Source organism: Mercenaria mercenaria, chromosome 1 (assembly GCF_021730395.1).
Source record: "Mercenaria mercenaria strain notata chromosome 1, MADL_Memer_1, whole genome shotgun sequence".
Lineage (NCBI taxonomy): Eukaryota > Metazoa > Mollusca > Bivalvia > Venerida > Veneridae > Mercenaria > Mercenaria mercenaria.
Genome location: NC_069361.1, coordinates 27,429,858 through 27,452,790, shown reverse-complemented (window position 1 = coordinate 27,452,790; position 22,933 = coordinate 27,429,858). Strand labels below are relative to the sequence as shown.

The 22,933-nt window shown below is 35.4% G+C and overlaps 1 protein-coding gene across 1 annotated transcript in view; it reads right to left on the bottom strand.

Annotated features, from left to right (window-relative positions):
- LOC123542979 (WD repeat-containing and planar cell polarity effector protein fritz homolog) overlaps positions 1-20,600 on the bottom strand; it is a 50,962-nt gene extending 30,362 nt beyond the window's left edge. Inside the window, exons 1-13 of the mRNA XM_045329041.2 lie at positions 20,540-20,600; positions 17,805-17,849; positions 17,302-17,346; positions 15,361-15,431; positions 10,307-10,487; positions 9,174-9,307; positions 8,162-8,239; positions 3,869-3,969; positions 3,255-3,317; positions 2,731-2,830; positions 1,659-1,695; positions 718-788; positions 253-303 (exon numbers count right to left, since the gene is read on the bottom strand). Of these exons, the coding sequence (XP_045184976.1) occupies positions 253-303; positions 718-788; positions 1,659-1,695; positions 2,731-2,830; positions 3,255-3,317; positions 3,869-3,969; positions 8,162-8,239; positions 9,174-9,307; positions 10,307-10,487; positions 15,361-15,431; positions 17,302-17,346; positions 17,805-17,849; positions 20,540-20,600 (1,038 nt within the window). The remainder of the gene's footprint in view (positions 1-252; positions 304-717; positions 789-1,658; positions 1,696-2,730; positions 2,831-3,254; positions 3,318-3,868; positions 3,970-8,161; positions 8,240-9,173; positions 9,308-10,306; positions 10,488-15,360; positions 15,432-17,301; positions 17,347-17,804; positions 17,850-20,539) is intronic.
- Positions 20,601-22,933: the final 2,333 nt, after the last annotated feature.

Here is a 22,933-nt window from a genome sequence, read left to right as displayed (position 1 = left end):
AAGCATGAATCTGGGTCTAATGTATCTTTAAAAATAATGTTAGTCCAGCCTCAATATCATAGTCATTTCTATACAAAACACTGAATATGCAATTACTTATAACAAAACTAAGGTGTGACTTCATGACATTTAATAACACAAAGCTTTAATGGCATACTGACAAAATTTAGGTGCGGGATACCTGGTATGAAGCCACTGATACATTCTAATTTCTTATACAATTTCTTGATATCCATATAAACATAAACTTACTAGTCCAGCCCTGTTCATCTCTGTAATTTTTCTATTCTCATCATACATAACCTGCAATGACATAATAGTTTAGACATGACTAACTAATGCTGATGTTCTCAATGGTGTTGGTGCATCATCCCGAGTCTGTAAAAGGGTCAAACATACCTATCAACATCACAAGCCCAAACTCTAAGGAAATCCAGAAATCTAACATCCCTGCAATTTCAATAAGGGAAGTCACTAACTTAAGTAAGAGTGTCCTAACTCATGACCGATTTTTTTTCATCACATCATGAATAACATTTGTGTAAAGTTTCATTGGAATCGCTTGAATAGTTTTAAAGTTATATCTGTCAGAGACACAAAGTTCTTCAAAGTGACAAACTAACAAAGTGTAATTACTTTCTGCCTCCTTAAATTTAATAAGGGGCATAACAACTTTCTTATTTAATTGCCACAACTATACAACAGTTTGCTGCATACCAAGGTTCCATCTGCACAGCCAAGTAGAAGTTTGTCTTCTCCAGGACTTCTACTCTCACAATGTACCATACCTACATGACAGTGTAACAACCAGTTAATGATAAAACAGGACAAAGAGCAACACCAGATATACATTTGTGTGGTTCAGTTATAATATAAGGCACTGCCTCAATCGGGAATCGATCTGACTTCAACTCATCCCATAAGATTTGAAAAGAACTGTCTAATGACAGCACAGAAGGATACTTTTCTTAATTTGACAGTAAATATCTCATTCGGTATATCACATGTTAAAGTAAAGGGATTGATTCCCTATCAATTTACAGGTAGATTTTGTGATAAAAACAACACTGCCCATATTTGCACTGATGTGTAGTTTGGACAAGTTATGTGAACACTTATTATGCACAAGGAAAACGCGTATTCTTCCAAAAACTCCAAAGTCAAACGCTCTGTGCACGTGCCTGAAAGACACACTTTTAAATCCGATAGTATATATCTCATTTGGTATATCGCATGTTACCGTAGAGGAATTGATCCTGATTTTTGTCACTACACTATGCGACGGAAATCTGTAGGATCGATTCCCTATTTATGTAATATGCCACATTGACTTCTGACTGAAAAGCTGTATTTTCCTTTGAGTGGTATCCTACATTTATGTGGAAACAAACTCGGTATATTGACATGAAAATAATGACACAAGGGAATGGATATCTTTCATTCCAGGAGTCTTAAATCAGATGATGGCTATGCAAATATATAGCTATACTGAGGACAGATAGTATCACAGTAATGTATGCATGTCATTCAATAAGAAGGATCTTATGAGCTAATTTACACTTCTAATATTAATGCACTTACATAAAATAAAATAAAAGCAACAATGGTTCAGTTTGCTAAGAAATGCGAACAATAGGAAAGCAGAAATACTGACTTACTTTTCAGGGGAATATTTACAATAGACACTCTCTGAATCTGAAACAAGTAAAACAAAGCCATTGTTTACTTTCACTTCATAATATTTTACTTACACTAATGTTAACATTTTACATAACCTTTGTCACTTGCTATAAACTCAGGAACTGTAATTTAAGAAATTTGCACCTTATAGAAAAACTGACAGCCATTAATGGACTGTTTGCTTAAATATGATTAATTTTTGGTTCCTATTCTGAAGCAGTGTAACTGTCCAAGTTTACATATCTGTAAGTTATATTGAAGAATATTCCATTACAAACTAGAAGAAACAAACACTATCTTTCCATTTACAACAAGAGTACCAGACTGGCACAAAATATGCTCGTCTAAATATTCAGTTACATATCATAAATGTAATAGTGTTGATGTTGCAAGCCTTGTTAACCCAAAAAGAGTAAGAAGGAATCAAGGTATTTGTGAGGTTCCATGTGTGATGAAATTGACCATTGGATCAAAACTGTTTGAATAGACAAGGCTAATTTCACAGATTTTGAGTAATTCGAGGGCCATAATCCAAGAGTGCCTGGGGCGATTTGGGTGGTTATCGAACATGGTCGAGATATGCCCACAAACATTGTCACAAAGTTTGGTGAAGATGGGATGAAAACTGTTTGACTTAAGAGAGCCGACAAGGCTAAGTTCGCAGTTTTTCAAGTAGTTCAAGGGCCATAATCCAAGAGCGCCTGGGGCGATTTGGCTGTTTATCGAACTTGGCCAAGATATTATGCCTACAAACATTATCAGCAAGTTTGGTGAAGATCGGATGATAACTGTTCGACACAGAGAGTGGACAAGGCTAATTTCGCAGTTTTTCAAGTATCAAACCTGGCCAAGATATTATGTCCACAAACATTGTCAGTAAGTTTGGTGAAGATCGGATGAAAACTGTTGGACTTAAGAGAGTGGACATGCTTTTGGACGCTGTCTGCCACCCGCCCGCCACTTGTGTTCACATAATACGCCCCGCTCTTTAAGAAATGGGCGTATAAAAAGGTAAGCCTCAAGGAGAGCCGTAACATCTAATGAACTTACCTTTCCTTGAACAACTTCGTAAGTACAAGCCTTGGCAGTTGTCTCCCCTCCTGAACTCATCCCTTGTTCTACTGTATACAACTTGTGAGGCTGTAATTTACTAAAAAACAGTTCCTGGATTTAAGTAAAATTGTTAGTCAATTAAAATGTAGAAATCAAGTGAACTTTTTGAAACCAGAATTACTATGTGTCAAATATTATAATGATGCACCTTTTTAGTGAACTTTAACATCCCATAGGGCAGAACTGTCTAGCAACTTCACTTTCCTGTTTGAAAAAAATGTATACTGGTATCTTCAATTGAACTTTATGACAAATATAAAGAAATTACATTTAAAACATATAAAACCTGTCCTTGCCAAACTTTCTCAACAAAAGATCATTCTAAATATCAGTAAAAACTGTTTAGAACAAAAATTGTGACTTGATTTAAAGAATTAATTCTACCAAATTTATAACAAGAAAAATATCAAGATGCGAAAAGAAGGTGTTGCTATAGCAAGTATAAGTAATATAATAATTACCTGAAGCCAGCAAAAACAGGATCACATTCTGTTCTGTTGAATGTCAGAACATTAACATTGGGACTGAAAGGTCAAGTTAAATTCTCATCAATAACTATTTCTTGGATTTTTAAAAAAAAAATTCTATATTATAATACTTTCATATCTATGAGACAAATACCACTGCTGGTCTCACATTTGTGTGTGATAATATCCACTCACACTGCTGGTTACACAATCATCATGTACTTCTTTATTTAATTAAGCATAAATTACTCACTGCAGGCTACTGATTACACAAGTTTTGCCATTCAGAAATATTCCAATTACCAGTAGCTTTAATTACATTTCTAAAAGGTGTAAAGAAAGTTTTTTCCAGTTCAGAAGACTTTTTCAACTGACATATATAACAGACACAAACAAGACCCATGACATTCATTGAAAGATTAACCTATGCGTGATCATGTTGTAGATTTTATTGTAGATAAGTTCAAATGAATGAATGGCACTTCGTGAACGTTTGCCATTTATTCATACGTTGTGAAAAAAAGACATTTTTCACTAAATTTCATGGGGATAGGCCACTTTCAGACTTAACTTCCCCTTACACATCTGTATCAAGCAATGTAACTTACCCATGTATTGATATGATAATGAGATTTGCTCTGTCTTTATCTGACGCCATCGGAGACCAGGGCATTGCTTCCTTACTGGAGTTACTCCACCACACCAACACCTGTACCAAAATAATTCATTTGTGTAGCACTCAAAAACATTTATCTCCTCTATTTGTAATAATCAATTGTCACACAGTATATAAGCAGGTTTGATTTGTGTTTTGGAAATGGTCAGAACTGCAATAAATCAATTTTTGATTTTGGGAATCAAACCTAGCTTTTTTTCCAAGTACAAAATTACACATTATTGGAATTTTAAAGAATCTAGGGAAAAAAAATAACACTGCTTTGTAAGACAACATTGTGATGTAAACTAATGCTGGGTTTTGTTTCCTACCCTGGTAAGGAGCCATTCATCATGATAGTGATTATGACCAGAACCCATTATAGATAGGGGTAAGATATTTTGAGTGGAAAGCCTTATTTGCTAACATGAAAGGCCATCATCCCCTTTCAAAACTTTGAGATGCAAAGAGATCATCATCCGATTCTAAACTGCATGCATGCTGTCATTTCATAGGGAAACAAATTTTCAGAAACTACAATTTCTACTTCAGTATCACTGTTATACAGTTTTATTTTTATTTTCCACCAAGGTACTAGACCTATGTTGTGGTATCACCATTAGAAACATAGACACCTTGGATAGATAAATATTTAATGACATACCACAAACCAATGCCCTTACAAGATGTTGATAATCAACAAATATCAGGCTGAAGACAACAAGCCAGTGACTACATCATAAAATATTCATGATGTTATCCAATCAAAATAATCAATACATTTCATTTACTTTCCCAAGAAAAATAATGCAATTTTATTGTTTATTTACTGTTGCCAGTGGTTTCCAAATTTGACACAATCAAGGATCATTTCTCAGACATTTTAGGATTATATAGAAATTCAGACACTAACAGTTCCAGATAATTTTTGGATCTTTTCATGTGTGGCTTTGATTGGTAAATTTCATTACAAATAATTTATGCTGTTAAGTTTGAGCAGCAGAAAACAATTGCAACAAAAGTGAAAACAATATTTATAAAATAATTGTGCTTGCTAAATTGGAAAATATATGTTTGCCAAATTGGAAAACAGAAGATGAAAAAATCAACTGTGCAGGAATAATGAATTAAAACGATAATAGGTAGATGGGGAAAATAAAATGTTGCTGTAATTTGTTTGCTAGATAGAGCAGAAGCAACAACATACAGAAAGGAACAATTGTGCAGGGACTGGCACTTGCTAATCATGGCTAAAGAATACTCAGACACAGAAATGTGTCTTAAATGTGTGGACGAGAATGAACTTCTGTATGATGAATCAGGTAAATACTTGGACAAAATAACGTCAATGAAGTTAGATTGTCCAGAAAGCCTTTATGAAGACATTCTGAAGAATCTACCACAATGCAAGGATGTTTTATCAATGTCAGTAAAACAGAGAATACTTATGAATGAATCAGGAGTCAGATTAAATGCAAGGAATGATATTGCGGGAATGCAAGCAAAGATTGCCGATATAAATTTACCCACAGAGTGTAAGAACTATTTGAGGGACATAAGCATTCAAGGTTACAAAATATTAAAAGAAAGTAACTTCTTTGATTACCTCGTTGAATTTGATGCCCAACGTTCTGCAAATGTAAAAATATTTGGAAAGAAAGCAATAATTGTTGGCAGTTTTGATATGCTTGCCATATTAGATGAAAAGCCTTTTGTGACTTCAAAATCAAAACAAATGAAGCCTGAGAAACCATTAAGAAAACTGTATAAATCACATGATGCAGAAAAATCTGAGCAAAATATGATAAACGATAAAGTTAGAGCAACCAATTCCAAATTTGATGATACCAATGACTATTCAGTGACGGACAGTATTAGTGAAACAACAATTTCATCAAAAAGCCTTGGGAAAGCTGCACTCACTGTAATTATCACTGCTAGAAACTATATCAACACCTTGGATATTTTCAGACAATTCTTATTTATGTATCTACAAAATCTGTCAAGGTTTTTCTTTCTGGTGTTTCGTGTTGGTCCACTAGTTGAAAAAGAAGAAATAGTTCTGTATGAATATAAACCACCAAGATTAATTGTAAAATTTGTCAAATCATTTCAAAGAGCTGCTGGAAAACAACAAAAGGAAACTGGAAAACAAAACAAAGAAAGTGGCAATATGACAACAAGTGGACCTACAGAATTCATTGTCAGTCAAACAGTTCAGAAATCCAAAACACTGGGTCCTACTGAGGTAATGGAAGATATTACAGAGTCACATATCTTAGATGTTAGCCAGTTAGAAGTAGAGTTCAGAAGGGTCAAAGGTCGACACTTGCAACAAGCAGCTCCATTAAGAGATTATTTTCGTTACATGGTATATGACTGCCCGGGTGTGAAAGATCACCAAAGAGACAACAGAGCAAGGTATGATAGGTATATCACTAAACGGGAGAAAAAAAGAGAAGCAAAGCTGATTAAAACTAGATTGGAAGCTGAAGAGACAGAAAATGAAAAAGAACCAACATTTACATTTGAATCAAGCAATGCAGTTTTTGGAAGTACATGTTTACATACATATCAATCTGATTCCCAGAGTATAGCTGTGCTGCATGAAAAGAAACTCTTGGAAACTTAATTTTCACCTAAATAAAACACCTTTTGAAAAGATACAGTGATATTCTCAGTAAGAAATTTTTAGCAACTTACTGAGAAAGGAAATAGTTCCGTTATTTACTCTGCCAAAATGTTTTTAGTTTATTATATGGCCCAATTTTTGACAAACTTGAAGGTTTTCATTGGAAATATCACTTTCCATATATTTTGACAAAGACTAGACTACTGTGAAATCATTTAAATTTGCTGGCATGAAATTTCACTCAAACCACAAAGAGACATTTTTGTGCAGGCTTTAAATTGTGCATTTTCAATTTAAGATAATTCTTCTTTTAATTTTTTTTTTTCAGAAATCGCCAGCATCGAACATGTCACTATCATGTACCGCCTGTCAATAAAAAAGGCCCGTTTATGACCTTGTTAAAAAACCAATATGACATTTCAACTGATAACTGTTGTTAATTGACACTATGGTTAGGTAAAGTGTGAAAGTTTGTCAAAGGATCAATTAAAAAAAGTCTGAAGTCTTATCATGAATGGCGCTTGTCACTGTATTCTAAAATCGGGCCATTAGTTTCACACAAGAAGATTTTTAAAGTTTCCACTATATACATATAGGGAAAAGTGACCACACCCTCTGGCAGCCATGTTTTTTGATGAATCAATTTGATGAATCAAAATAATTTGAACAATCTTGGTAGAGGGTCACACAAGGACCATTTGTGTAAAATTATTCTAAAATCGGGCCAGCAGTTTCACACAAGAAGATTTTCAAAGTTTCCACTATATACATATAGGGAAAAGTGACAACACGCTCTGGTGGCCATGTTTTTTGATAAATTGACCATTTGAGTAAAATTATTCTAAAACCAGGCTAGCAGTTTCATGCAAGAAGAGTTTTAAAGTTTCCACTATATACATATAGGGAAAAATGACCATGCCCTCTAGCGGCCATGTTTTTTGACGAATTGGTATAATTTGAAGAATCTTGGTAGAGGATGACATAAGGACCATTTGCGTGAAATTATTTCAAAATCAGACCATCGGTTTAGGAGGAATGTCGTTTGAAGTTTTTTCTATTTTTAGCTCTGGCAGCCCCTATGTGCAACCAAGCAGAACCGTTTGAACAACTTTGGTAGAGGACCACCCCAGGAACATCATTGCCAAGTTTCATCAAAATCCATTCATTGGTTTTGGAGGAGATGTCGTTTTAACACAAATGTTGACGACGGACGGATGTACGCGCGCACGCATGAAGGACACAGCGTGATCACAATTGCTCACCATGAGCACTTTGTGCTCAGGTGAGCTAAAAAAGCTTAGGTCATCAAATAACCACAGGCAATCATGCTATGACATTTGACAAGTCGAGACCAGGTATCCACTAGTAATTGATCAGAAAACAAACGGTTTACAGACCAAGAACCCTCTCCTTCGAAGGAAAGCATAATAGCGCAATCCTTCAAGTGCTTGTACAAGTATATAACTGCAACATCTGTTCTTAGACCATTTACCCACCATACTTTTCAAATGAATTCATACAATCTGAATCTATTCTCAGTTAACCTCACATTGATTCAATTTATCCTTAACCATAACATCTTTTAACATCTTTATAGTGCTTACTGCAACCTACCATATCTTGGTGCATGTTCACAGACAATTTCCTGTCCAGTCTTCTATTCACTGGTCCTGGAATGTCTACTTGTGTAACCTGTAAGAAAAAAAACAACACATGACTTAACCTTTACCCTACTAAATTTCTAAAATGGACTGGTCTATCATTCAATTTGGGCAGTACCATTTATTATTCAAAGGCTGTTCACTGAAAATTTACTAACTGCATAGCAAACAGTGCAGACCAAATTGAATGCAAAGGCAGAATCACTTGCAGCCAGCAGGCTAAAGGTTAAAAGCAATATAACTTAAAACTTTTTCCAAAATTCTTTACAACTTGAAATTTCATACTTCCTTTCTTTGTTGCTTTTAAAAGCAAATCAATAATCAATTTTATAATTCTGTGATACTTTTAAATGCCAACCAACTGATTTCATAATTTTGTGTTCCTTTTTAAAGAAAACCAATAATCAATTTCATAATTTTGTGTTGCTTTTAAAAGCATACCAATGATCAATTTTGCAACTGACTCTCCAGCTTTACTTTAAGAACCCAGCAAAACATTATTTTAGGTGTCCATAGGTTACTGTGTGGAACTGAAGACCTTCTGCACGCTGTTTAGATGGCATCATCATAAGTGAGGCTAGAACCCATGAACCATTAAGACAAGGAACATCCCATCGTGAAATATTCTTGGAACACATGCAGTAAAATTATACTGCATTTTATCAGTTTTATTCAACGAGTTTAATAAATACAATGTGGGAAGACACAATATGCTTTTTATCACGTTAGCTTTTCCTGATGAAGTATCAAAATTTCTTCATTCTTTGCATATTATGGACCTAGTAAATTTGACGAAAGAAGCCACAATTTTTCATTTTCAAAAGGCAGCTTCATAATTAACAATTATGTAAAGCTTAATCAATTCATATTTTTTGCTTCATTCCACTAACATTTTATCATCTGACTGCCATGTCAGTCAAACAGCATATAGACCAAAATGCCAGGTTTTATATGTTAAACGTTACCTTAGGATCCCAAGCAGAGACCTTTTCCAGCTTTTTAATAGCCTCTCCAAGAGGTGGTCGCTTACAGAAGTAGATATAGTCTAACCTGGCCTTGTCTGAGTATGTAGTTACTATGTACTGATCAGTCATACATGCTGCAAACAGAGAACATATGATCATTGGATGGTTATATACCAAAAAGGACAATACAATAAACTAAAACAGAGTTCCTATAAGTACCCTACAGGCCAAGTTTAATTTCCATACATCAATGCAAACTAAAGTTATTGAACGGATACCATTTTTTCTACTTTAAGCAACTGACTTGACCTTGATCTGACTGACAACATTTGCCAATCTAATAACCAGTTGTTTTTTTTTGAAAACTTGGTTAAAAATCTTCTCCTCTAGAACTGCTAGCCTGAATTCACAATTATTTCAAACATAATCTCCACCAAATTCATTCAAGCCCTGCCCACATTATTCCCTCCCCTACCCCTACAAAAACTGTTGTTTTTTTTACTTTGAGATTATTGTGTTTCTTAATACAAGCTCTTAGTAATATTGCATCCTCCATGCCCATCCCTACCCAACCACATTATTAGGTGCTCCTCCTCAACAAAAAAGTTTTATTCTTTAATACTTCTAAATATTCAAAATAATTTCAGATAATTTCCTTCCTACAAACCCAAGTGAGGTATCTTAGATAATCTAGGGCCACCCTCTTTTTGTATTGTATTAACAGACCTTGATCCACTGACCTTAATCTTAACAGAGCTCATGAACTGCCCACCCATAGGCAAGGTTCCTGCCAAGAATGATGATTTAAGTCATGGGGTTCTCAAGTAGCAGAAACGACCCTGACCTATGACATCAACAGCAGTGATGCATTGCCCATGAACAATGCACTTATTCAGTTTAAGGGTCATTGTCAAAGTATTCTTATGTTATTGTGCAGAAATTGCTAGCAGACAAGACAGACAACCTGCACTATCACATAATTATGATAATGTCCCTTTTTTATGTGTATGAATGTAAGTATTAAAGACCCATAGGTTATGATCAATCATGCACTTGCTCTGCCCTGAAAGTCTATCTTTAATATATACCTTAAAATGGCATTTCAGTATTTAGTGCTTAGATAACATACAAACCATCAGAGATAATTTCCCCACTTAATTTGCCAACAAGTGATTTATCAATGAGCAACTTCTCAATATCTCCAGAGTGTCCTGTAAGTACTACATTGATGATACATGCGTTGCTAAGAATCATCTGTAAACACTTGCGACTTCTCCAACGAAGCTCAATCATCTTAAATGCTGATAATAATTCCTGAAAAAATAAAAATTTGGTAAAAGTAATAGGTTGCCATTTCGTACTTGCTAGATTTTATTCCATGTTCCACCTAAAGTGAAAATTCGAAACATTTCAAATATAAAGCAACCTAGCGATACACATTTAAAACATACTTGAGCCGGGCCATGAAAAAACCAACATAGTGCATTTGCAACCAGCATGGATCCAGACCAGACTGTGTGGATGCTGTTCGCTTTCAAAGCCTATTGCAATTAGAGAAACTATTAGCAAACACCATGGATCCTGACCAGTATGCGGATGCGCAGGCTAGTCTGGATCCATGCTGGTTGCAAATACACTATGTTGATTTGTCATGATGCGGTTCACTTGTACAACTAATACTTGAAGATACACCAGTAGCAAGCAACTTGTCAATGAATAAATTTCGCAGACAATATTGAGCAGCCAATTCTTCAATTCAAATTGCTCTAATACGGATTGATTTCTAATTTATCTTTTTTAAGTAACACCAACACAATTTATGTCATATGGCAACTTTGAAGTTTATCTGTAGGCAATATTTCAGGTACAATGATAACTAGGTTAATACCTAAAACCTTCTGCAAGCAAGAATAAAATCATGTCCACATGAAAAAAATTTACACCCCAAGCTCTGTTTGAACCCACATGATTGTATAAACATAAAATTAATATTTCCTTTATCTTACAGTAAAATTACATACATTACCAATATCATTTCATAATACGCAACTTCAGATGTCCAAATTTTTCTTCTAATATACAAAGTTAACACTTTTTTGATAACACTGAAACATGTCCGTTTGTCAAAAGCCAGTGGAACTAGAGCTGCTTTTTAGAAAAGCGAATGTCTCCCACAACTGCCTAATCATCTAAATAGCAAGTCAGTCTTTATATACTGTTTACTCACTACAATTCAACGGCCAGAACTCCAAAATGCCTGGAGGGATTTGGCTCATTATTGAACTTGTCTGAGGTCTTATGGTCAAACACATTTTGTTCAAAATTGGTGAAGATCGGATGAGAAATGTTCGACTTGAAGTGCAGACAAGAGTTAAAAGGCTGATTTCTCGGTAATTCAAGGGCCGTAACTCCAAAATTCCTGGACCGATTTGACTAGTTATCAAACTTTGCCAAGCACTTATTGGCAAACACATTTTGTTCAAGTTTGGTGAAGATCGGATGGGAAATGTTCGACTTAGAGTGCGGACAAGAGTAAAAAGGCCGATTTTTCGGTAATTCAAGGGCCATAACTCCAAAATGCCTAAACCAATTTGGCTAGTTATCTGACTTGGCCGAGGTCTCATGGTCAAACACATTTTGTTCAAGTTTAGTGAAGATCGGATGAGAAATGTTCGACTTAGAGTGCGGACAAGAGTAAAAACGCAGATTTTTGGTAATTCAAGGGCCATAACTCCAATATGCCTGGACCGATTTGGCTAGTTATTGATCTTGGCCGAGGTCTTATGGTCAAACACATTTTATGTAAGTTTAGTGAAAATCGGATGAGAAATGTTCGACTTAAGAGTGCGGACAAGCTTTGTGACAGACAGACGCACACACACACAGACAGACACACACACAGTCTGGAGTAAATCAATATGTCTCCCACACCACTGTGTGGTGGGAGACATAATTACTGTAGAATGTTGAATATATTTGGGAGAGGGTCACACAATGAACATTGGTATGTAACTGTATTCAATTTTTAAGTCTGGCAGCTTTGGTTTTCTTTTGTAAATAGGAATAATTTTGATAATTGTTGTAAAGAGTGACACTGAAAAAAATTTTATGGGGTCATTTTAGGGACATTTTAAAAGTAGAGCAGTGGTTCAAGAAATGTTGTTTGAAGATTATTACTATCTCTGACACTGACCAGTATGCACAAAACCAAGACGAAGTTTCATCAATATCCAACAAATAGTTTCAGAGATGTTTGAAGAAAATGTTTACTGACTGACAAACAGGAGACTGAATGATCACAATACTGAAGGGCTCACCTTCAGCAAGTTCTGCTAAAATCATTACAAATTAATACTTCAGTCTTGTGTTAATCACAAAAAGAATATGAAAGCTTATTCACATGTAATTTCATGACTGACAAACTGTGTTTTCATGATTTAAAGTAATTTCTAATGATGACACAACAAATTTATGGAAGAAAACTGCAATACAATGACAAACTAAATTTCCATTTATCATTCATACCAAATGTTTAATGGTATAAAAGCCAAAAAATTTCTTGGTTTGTCTGAACAGAATCTGATAGGTCTGAAGGCTTCCCCCGATGATGATTTTCTCTAAATAATAACATTTTTATATGTACTGTAAAAGATATTCAGTATCACTCAGCACCACCTCAATCATCAACATTCAATCTCTTAATTTCAACTCCATGATTTATGCTGTAACATATTTTCTAAAGTTTGCCTTCGATGATAATAAACCCAGCTGAATATTTCTCATATTTCTAGTGATTGCAATTATATCTGTCCTCATCATGTGATAGAAATTATTTATTTCTCTAAAAAACAAACCTAGAATTGCCTAGTCATTCTCTGCTGAAAAGGTTGGAACTCTCATTCAAGATGTTTTCCTTTAGATTTTATACTGTTGTTATCCGGACTTGATTCTAATGGAAGGCTGTTACTTATGTAGTCACTCTGTCTGCTTTCTGAGAAAACAGACAGGTAACTATTTCACTAACAGTTTCCTTTATACCCCAGTCACAAGAACGCTATGAGCTCTGTACGAGTAGATTTTTAGTTGAATTTTGGCAAACTTGTATGGCGTCCGTACGGACGTTGTTGACTCATGAGTGTCGTACGGATTTTTTTAACTCGTAGAGGACTCGGGAACACGGTGGAAATGTTTCATCGAACTCCCAAGTTCGCTATGACCTAGTAGGGATTTCGAAGTCTGGAGTCCCGTAGTGGAACCACACGGGCCCCAGAAGAGCTCGTACGGGCAACGCATGATGAGTGTAGGACAAAATCCCCTGCGGACAAAACCCCCTTTGCTCATTTTTGCACAGGCGGACAAAACACCCTTCATGTTTTTTACAAGGAGGACAAAACCCCCTTCACACTTTTTTCAAGGAGGACAAAACCCCCTTTGCGGTTTTTACAGGGAGGACAAAAACCCCTTCATCCTAGAATGAAAAGGGCAAATTATATAATAATATTTAATTAATCAAACTATCTGAGAGTTATTCAACAATTTACTTTAATGAACAGTTCAGTGAGAAAAAAACATGCAATTAACAAATTAACATGTCAGTTAATTAGGAGATATTTCACACTTTTTTTCTACAAACTATAATAATTGTATAATTATGTATAGTCTGATAAATCTCAAAGTCATTGTGGAACAAACTGTAATAATTGTATATAATAGATTAAGTACATCAATTATCCATATTATAATATATCTTCAAGACATCTTTTTCTATGAATAAAATGATAAATCTTAAAGTGTATTATGATGTTTTCCCTTTTGAATCCTTATAAAAAGCAAAGGGGGTTTTGTCCTCCTTGTAAAAAATGTTAAGGGGGTTTTGTCCTCCTTGTAAAATTCATCAAAGGGGGTTTTGTCCTCCTTGTAAAAAACATGAAGGGGGTTTTGTCCGCCTATGCAAAAATGAGCGAAGGGGGTTTTGTCCGCAGGGGATTTTGTCCGGATCCCACGCATGATGTCCATGCAGATCTGGAAAACTACAAGGCTTGCCGATGCTCGCACGACTATTGAAGGGGACTCGCATGGTCAACGTACGATGTCGGTACAATATTAAGGACACCATGTGGAGATGTGCGATGTCTGCACGGGGCTCGCAGGGCACCAGGCCTTAAAAATGAAGCATGTCACAAAATCATGATATTGCTTCCTGAATGGGACTATATTTAGTAACAAAGGTTGGAAAATCCATAAATTGATTTCAAGAGCAGGAAGTTTACCCTAATTTTAACACATTTCTCAACTTGTACTTTGTCTGGTATACTATTTCTCCATGGTTTCTTGATTGCAAACTAGTACTGACACAAGTAACAAACAGGTTCCCAACTAAATTCAAAAAGGACACATGTGCTCAGAATTATTGTATTCTGTCATCATGAAGAATGTTACGTAGCTTGCTTATCATACTCACAATCTCCTGACAGTGTTGTACTCTACCTGCTGAGCTAACACGCGGACTACACTAAAGAACGACCAATGACATAATATTGATGAACTGCCTTTCTATAGTTTATACATAATTTATTTTAGGTTGATTGTGAAGGAAGTTCTACAACTTATATATGGAATCCATCGCCACGAGGGTATCAGAGAAGAGGCCAGTTTCCCTTTCAATGCTGAGCACCAAGCAAGGGAGCTACTGGTACCAATTTTCACGTCTTTGGTATAATGAGGCCAGGGATCGAACCCACGACCTCCTGCACTCGAAGCAGACGCTCTACCACTAGGCTATCGAGGCGGTTCAACACCCAAATTTTATGTAACATGCACAAGAAATGTAAACAACATCATCGAACCCAACAGATTATAGCATCAAATATAAGGACTTTTTAATCAAAACTTTGAAAAACCTTGTTAAAAATTATGGGTAATAGGCTTTTTTTTTTCTTCAAAATGTGCCTTCTTTCACCCATCAATCTGTCACCCCCTTCCCCCATACAATTCTGGAACTGCCCCAAATAAAAATAAAAAATTTCTACAAGTAACTAATAATCAGGATTTTCACATTTTGCTGGTCATCCTTAAATGATAAAGGTAAACAATGTTATATCACTCAGCAGTAGGAATATAGTTAACTCCCTTTTTTTCTCTAATGAAAGTAGTAAGTTCAAGAAAAATAAATCTTCATAAAACTAACCTCCATTTCTTTGATATTGTCCTTCAGCTTTTCTGGTCTTTTATTTTTCGGTGCCCACACCATATCTCTACCTGTAATACAAGTACTAACACACATGACTTACACATATATGGGTGTCACAGACCCAAGCTACCTAAAACAAAACAAACAAAAAGTGTGCCTATGAAAACTACTTATTTACTAAGTTTGGTATGCTTAGCCCATACCTATACATACCGCACAGTAATAAGGTGTTTTGAAATGTAAACAAACAAAACTAGAGTTCTCACAGGAGTGACGAATTATACCCCCACAATACAGCCTTGTCAAAGAACTAAGCCAATGTCAAAGCCAAACTTGCATGACCTTTGACCTACTGAACTCAAAATCAATAGGGGTCATCTGCTGGTCATGACCAACCTCCGTATTACGTTTTGTGATCCTAGGCCCAAGCGTTCTGAAGTTATTGTCCGGAAACCATTTAAATGTTCCGAGTCACTATGACCTTGACCTGTGACCTACTGACCTCAAAATTATTAGGGGTAATCTGCTGGTCATGACCAACCTCCCTATCAATTTTCATGATCCAAGGCCCGAGCATTCTCAAGTTATCATCCGGAAACCGTTTACTGTTTCCGGTCATTGTGACCTTGACCTTTGACTTACTGACCTCAAAGTCAAATTTGACCAGTATTTTGTCATATTACACCTGTGTACCAAAATTTATGATCAACTGATCAACAAGCTCACTCCTATGTACCCCCAAACTTCGTTTTGTGGGGGTATAACAATAGCATAAATTTAAGTAAATACACTACATTTACCATGCAAACAGTATTTCCTGTTGGCCCAGCTGTAACAGTATTTGTGTTATACTTTTTTGTCAGGAGTTTGATTCCCAGACACGTAAAAATATATTTTTAAAACTGTATTTTTCTTTTTTTTAATACGATTCAACGAAAACAATACAAGTTGGTTAATCTATTACTAACTTGTTCACTAACTTATATATGTCACTGTTAACACGTAATTATGTTAAAATACGCCTCGTCTTTCATATAATCTAAAGTTTTTTTTGAAGCTTTCATGAAAGAATTGGAAACCAGAGAAAAACAAACTTACACAAAGTATGTAAATTAAAATGAAAAGAATATAGAGCAGATGCAAGTTTCGAACCATCAAAACTATCACTACAAAATGATTACATGTCTATCCACTCAGCCTACTGCGCCATCAAGCAAACTATTGAACTTTCATCTTTTGTTTTAAAAGAGAGTGCTAAGTAATGATTGTTTATTTACATGTTGCTAAAAATAAAAACGCCACAATACTGTACAGTACTTTAAGTTATTGTGAGAAAACCACTTTTCTATTTTTAATAATAATAGTCTTTCCCCTGACCTAAACAACCCAAAATACATTTAAAACCATGGCCTCCATGCAATTTCATGTTTGGATGCAAAACCCAATTTCTTACTGAACTTACTGAACAGAAAATGTTTATCTATTTTTAGTAACAGCAACTTTGACATTGACCACAGTGACCAAAACATACTGTACATCAGTTTCCAAGAAAGCTATAATACAAGTACAAAGGGTGATCACAATATTCCACAGTAAAAATGTACCTTAAAATGACATCAATGACATTTCCATATAGCAGCTAACACTTCTACCATGTTTTATTCAAATACTACACACAATGTCATAGATATGGTTTCAGATGGACAAACAAAAACAAAAAGATGGATGGGAAGATGGACAGATGGACAACACCAAAACAATATCCCTCTGCCTTTGGCAGGGGTTAACAAGTTTTCACACTTTACTAAGCAGTAGCAGACAAATATTTCTCATTTATATTTCAACCACCTACAAAATCTCAAACAAATGTCTGCTTCTACAGCACTTTAAGCATCTGTGTCCACACCAGCTTGATGATAACATACTGAAAAGACATACCTTCAGTAAACTGTTGCTTTTCCTCATAATATGGACTGTTAGAGCCTGAAAAACAATGGCATATGTTAGGTGGCAATTCCTATCAATCATATATATGTGAGTAATGATAAATGTTAATCTTGAAATGTCCATTCTTGTATTCTGCATTCTGTCTACATGAATTTCATTCGTTGTTGCTTTTAAATACCTTTTAGAGAATATTTATAAATCCTTTAAACTATCATACTCTGCATGCTCTGATAGATACATGTTGGAGATAGATACATGTTGGAGAGAACAGACAAACAAAACACCAGGCCAAAGGAGTATAAACAATATTTTTATTGAAAAAGGCAACTGCTCAACAGAGATGCCATTTCAGGAGGCAATCACTCAACAGATGTGTCTGATGTGATTTTAGGAGAATACTGTATAATTCTGTAAAACAAATATATCAGATTTTTCTCCATGCTCTTTAATCAAATTTTTACTATCAAAACAGAAGAGCAACTGGTGAGTCATACCTGCTTCTCCTTTTTCATGATAGCTGTGACATCCAATAACATGGTCTGAAAAATAATTGCATCATCATAATAAAGTCTTAAGAACTCTGAAATCTTAATTAAACTAGAGCAGCTTTTGAGAAAAGCACATGTCCCCCACAACTGCCTAATCATCTGAATAGTAGTATATGAATCAACCATGTACCAAGACCTCCAGGCCTCGATCTTAACCTACTTTTGCTGGTAGCCAGCAGGGCTACCAACTTGTGAAATCAAGTAGCCCGACAGGTTTCTGGTAGTCCCATTTTGGAAAAGAGAAAAATATATTACAGTCTTCGCCTTAATTTTTTTTCAGCACTTGTCCTTTTGGGCAAGTAAGTTAAGAAAACCACTTGCCCGAAAACATTTTTAATTGCCCGAAATCATTTTGTTTATAAATATGATGTATTTTAGTTTATGTTTGATTCAACATTCAGTTATTTAAATGGTAGGCAACTAACCTACCCACATTACCCATGGGCAGGCTAAGCCAACGTAAGTGGATAACCATGTTGCAATATTCAAGTAACTAGCAGACGGAAATTATGGGAGAAAACTGTAGAAAAAAAGTAAGACCTATACCAGCATCTAGTTATATGCCAGGCGTGGGGTTCAAATTTGCACTACCCTTCTAAAACTTACTTTTTTAGCCAGGGCCTTTAAAATATAGTGCAGCTGTTCAAATTTAACTGCAATAATGGATCAGCCTGGTTAGCCCCCACCGCTCCACTGCCCCCAACCCCCAAAAAATGTTGTTTCTGGTGGCATGGCCAACAAAAGTAGGGTCGGTAGGTCGGTATATTTTTTTTAAGCATTATTATCAAGTAAATGTAGCCTATTATCACAGTCCGGGGCGACGTGGACACAACAATCATCATCAGCCCACCCGTGTTTAAAGCGAAAAGAAAAACATTAACAATTATCGGTAATCATTCTGTTGATAAACAAGTAATTGGCCTTGTTTTCATCATCAATTAAAACCCCCTCAAAGAGCTAAAAGAAGTGTGTCGGTATCATGGCATCTGAAGTGGAGATCAAAGCGGTTTATTTGCCCGAGATTGTCATGGCATTACATCATGTTTTCGCGCCATGTGCCACATCACTGTCTGATTGTACGGCCTCTGTTCTTTAGATTGCTGAGAAGAAATCAGTTAAAAAGTATCTTCTTTAATTTTTTTAAAAGCGAATGTGCAATATCCCGTATAAACTGACAGGTAAATGTGTCAAACGATAATAGTAGGTATCCTACCTCTATGACCTATTTGCCCTCAAGGAATTTACATTATTGTTTGAAAAGAATATCTGACATGGTGTCGAGTCAAAAAAGACATGTACAAAGCTTCATTTACTTATTAAACTTATTAAAAACCACAGCGACATCATATTGCTTTATTTTAAAACAATCATTGTTTTTATTTACGTTCACGAGGTCCCGTAACCTATTCATCCGCACTTGCAGAAATCTGTTTGCCAAAAATCGTTTTACTCGATGTATTTAAATTGCTGCCGCTTTTTCATTATCTAAGATTTTTTAATTCTGTTTTTTGTACTTTCTCGTCAAAAGTCTGAATTTTATGACCATAGTATGTATTATTTATTTACTTTTAGAAAGAAATAAATAATTAAGATCACGCTGTTTGAAATTTTACAAATAACTGTATGAAACTTCGATCGTTTTTATAGAATTTTGCCTACATTTCTGTCGACATCTTATTAAAATCGTTATAGAATTCAAACTGTATTACTTCTAAAGCGGTGCTGAAAATTTGAAGCGATTATATTAAAAAATGAATGCACTACAAGCGTTTCTTGTGTACGTGTCGATAAACATTTAAGTAACGGCGATACGATAGGTCGCACGTGCTCGTGGAATGAAAATTACTGGCATGACGTTTTGATATCTTTACGATTCGCGGGTAAATTCCAGTCAATCCGGGTAATTTTTAGGGATGTAATTTCTGAATTTTGTAAAGTTACTTTATATATTGCAAATCTAAAGTCATCATTTCATGCATAAATATACGAAAGCTAGTATTTAGGATGTTCATTTCAGATTCATGAAGTCCTTTTTATAATTATTGTGAAAATGAAGTGATTTAAATTTCGGAAAAATGGCCAACCGGTGTTATTTAAAAGGAAACATCAGATAAATCGGTGAAATTTCAAGCTTTTATTATTAACATGTTTGAAAACTTAGTAGCCCGACGGACTACCCAGCATGGGAAATTCGGTAGTCCGTCTGAAAAACTGGTAGCCTCGGGCTACCGGGCTACCGTCAAGATCGAGGCCTGACCTCAACTGCTTTATCAGACTTTCGGTGCTTTGATTATCAAAAACAAGTTTCAAGGGTCATAATTCCAAAGTGCCTAAGCCGATATGGGTAGTTATCGAATTTGGCCGAGGACTTATTGCCAAACACATTTTGTTCAAGTTTGGTGAAGATCGGATGAGAAATGTTCGACTGAGTGCGGACAAGATTTGTGACAGACACACACACAGACAGGAGTAAATCAATGTCTCCCACACCACTGTGTGGTGGGAGACATAATTAGTAGGAGCTGTCAACACTGGTGTACAGTTAAGTCAGTAACAGTAGCTTAAAATAATTATCAATTAAATGATCATCCAATTAACAAAACAAAATGTTTTTTTTCTCATTCAGTAAAAACTGCCTGCACAAATATCAATGCTAAAAACTGATGAACTTGAAAACTTACTTGGTATAGAGATATTTCCCTTCAGTGACCACAAGTACAACTCCGTCAAACATGTAGTCATCGTTAGAGGATTTCTTTCTTACACAGCTGAACATGTAACTGAAGTATTCACAAATAAAAGAATCTAATTAATACAATATCAACAGTTTTTCAAAGCATTTCAACACACTGGACTGCCTTTCAGAGGCTTACATATCTCCTTTTCACTACAGAAACGTTTGTGCCCAGGGTTTACCTTCTGTGCAGGCCATTATTCAAATGGAAAATGTTTTCAAAAGAAGTATAACTTTTCTAATTTTTCTAATCTGGCATTGTTGCCTTGCAAAACAATGGAAATATAACTTTCCAGTATTCAGTAGTTCAAATGGCCAATGAAGCAATATATTAATAGGTTACCTAAGGTTTTTTGTCCTAAAACTAAAAGTTTGTAAGGTTTAAGTGATGGGAAAATAAAAGCCAATTCTGGTCAAAGCAAGAATTTTAAAGAATTTGATATTTTTAATTAAAGTGTTACATTTCACAAGATACTGGTTCAGAAATGACTTGAAGACATTACCTTGTGTATCAAATGTTAAACTGATACAGTTGGAGCCATGACAGAGATGTATGTAAAACTTTATATTTTGGAAATTCTTTAGGAGGGACAAAATGTGCCAATATAAGACTAGAAATTCATTGTTTTTAAATGGTACTATAATATAAAATATGCAATCAGAATAGTAAGAACCCTAGCTATGCAAATATTAGGGTCATAAAAACATCTAAATGTAGGGACAATGGAAGTACAAGAGGCATTCAGTGAAATACCCATCTAAAAGTAGGGACAATGGAAGATCAAGAGGCATTCAGTGAAATAACTAGAGATACTTTCGAGAAAAGCGTGTGTCTCCCACAACTGCCCCTATGAAAAATGTCTAGTGTTTCTAGATGGCTTAGATAAGTGGATCCAATTAGATGGTCTGGACGAGTGGATCCAATCAGTAATTCTAGGGCCATAAATCAAAAAAGCCTGGGAGGATTTGGCTAGTTATCGAACTTGGCTAAGGTCTTATGGCCAAACACATTTTGTTCAAGTTTGGTGAAGTTCGGATGAAAAATGTTAGAGTGCGGACAAGAGTAACAAGAGCACCGCCTTGCGGGTGCTGACGCTCATCTGATTTTTTTGTATAATAGAAATATTGTCCTACCCATGATTTTCTAAGTCTACAAAGGGCCATCACTCTTGCAAAAAGCAGGATAGAGTTATGTTTCTTGATGTACAGTGTCCACTTATGATGGTGAAAAACTGTTGCAAGTTTTAAAGCAATAGCTTTGATAGTTTATGAGAAAAGTTGACTTAAACATAATATTCAACCAAGAAAATGATTTTTCTGAGTCCAAAAGGGGCAATAATTATTGCAAAAAGCAGGATGGAGTTATGTTGCTTGCTGTACAGGGTCAGCTTATGATGGTGAACAAGAGTTGCAAGTTTTAAAGCAATAGCTTTGATATTTTAAGAGAAAAAGTTGACCTAAACATAAAACTTAACCAAGAAATCTGATATTTTCTAAGTCCAAAAGGGGCCATAAATCTTGCAAAAAGTAGGATGGTGTTATGTTTCTTGCTGTACAGGGTCAGCTTATGATGGTGAACAAGTGTTGCAAGTTTTAAAGGAATAGCTTTGATAGTTTAGGATAAAAGCTGACCTAAACATAAAACTTAACCAAGAAAACTGATTTTCTAAGTCCAAAAGGGGCAATAATTCTTGCAAAAAGCAAGATGGAGTTATGTTTCTTGATGTACAGGGTCAGCTTATGATGGTGAACAAGTATTCCAAGTTTCAAAGCAAAAGCTTTGATAGTTTAGGAGAAAAGTTGACCTAAACATAAAACTTAACCAAGAAATCTGATATTTTCTAAGTACAAAAGGGGCCATAAATCTTGCAAAAAGCAAGATGGAGTTATGTTTCTTGCTATACAGGGTCAGCTTATGATGGTGAACAAGTATTCCAAGTTTCAAAGCAATAGCTTTGATAGTTTAGGAGAAAAACTGACCTACACATAAAACTTAACCAGGCAACGCTGACGCCGACGCCAACGCCGACAACCGCTCAAGTGATGACAATAACTCATCATTTTTTTTCAAAAAATCAGATGAGCTAAAAATGCAGATTTTTCAGTAATTCAAGGGCCGTAACTCCAAAATGCCTGGACCGATTTAGCTAGTTATCGAACTTGGCTGAGGTCTCATGGTCAAACACATTTTGTTCAAGTTTGGTGAAGATCGGATGAGAAATGCTCGACTTATAAAAAGGCAGATTTTTCAATAATTCAAGGGCTGTAACTCCAAAATGCCGATTTGGCTAGTATCAAACTTGGCTGAGGTCTCATGGTCAAACACATTTTGTTCAAGTTT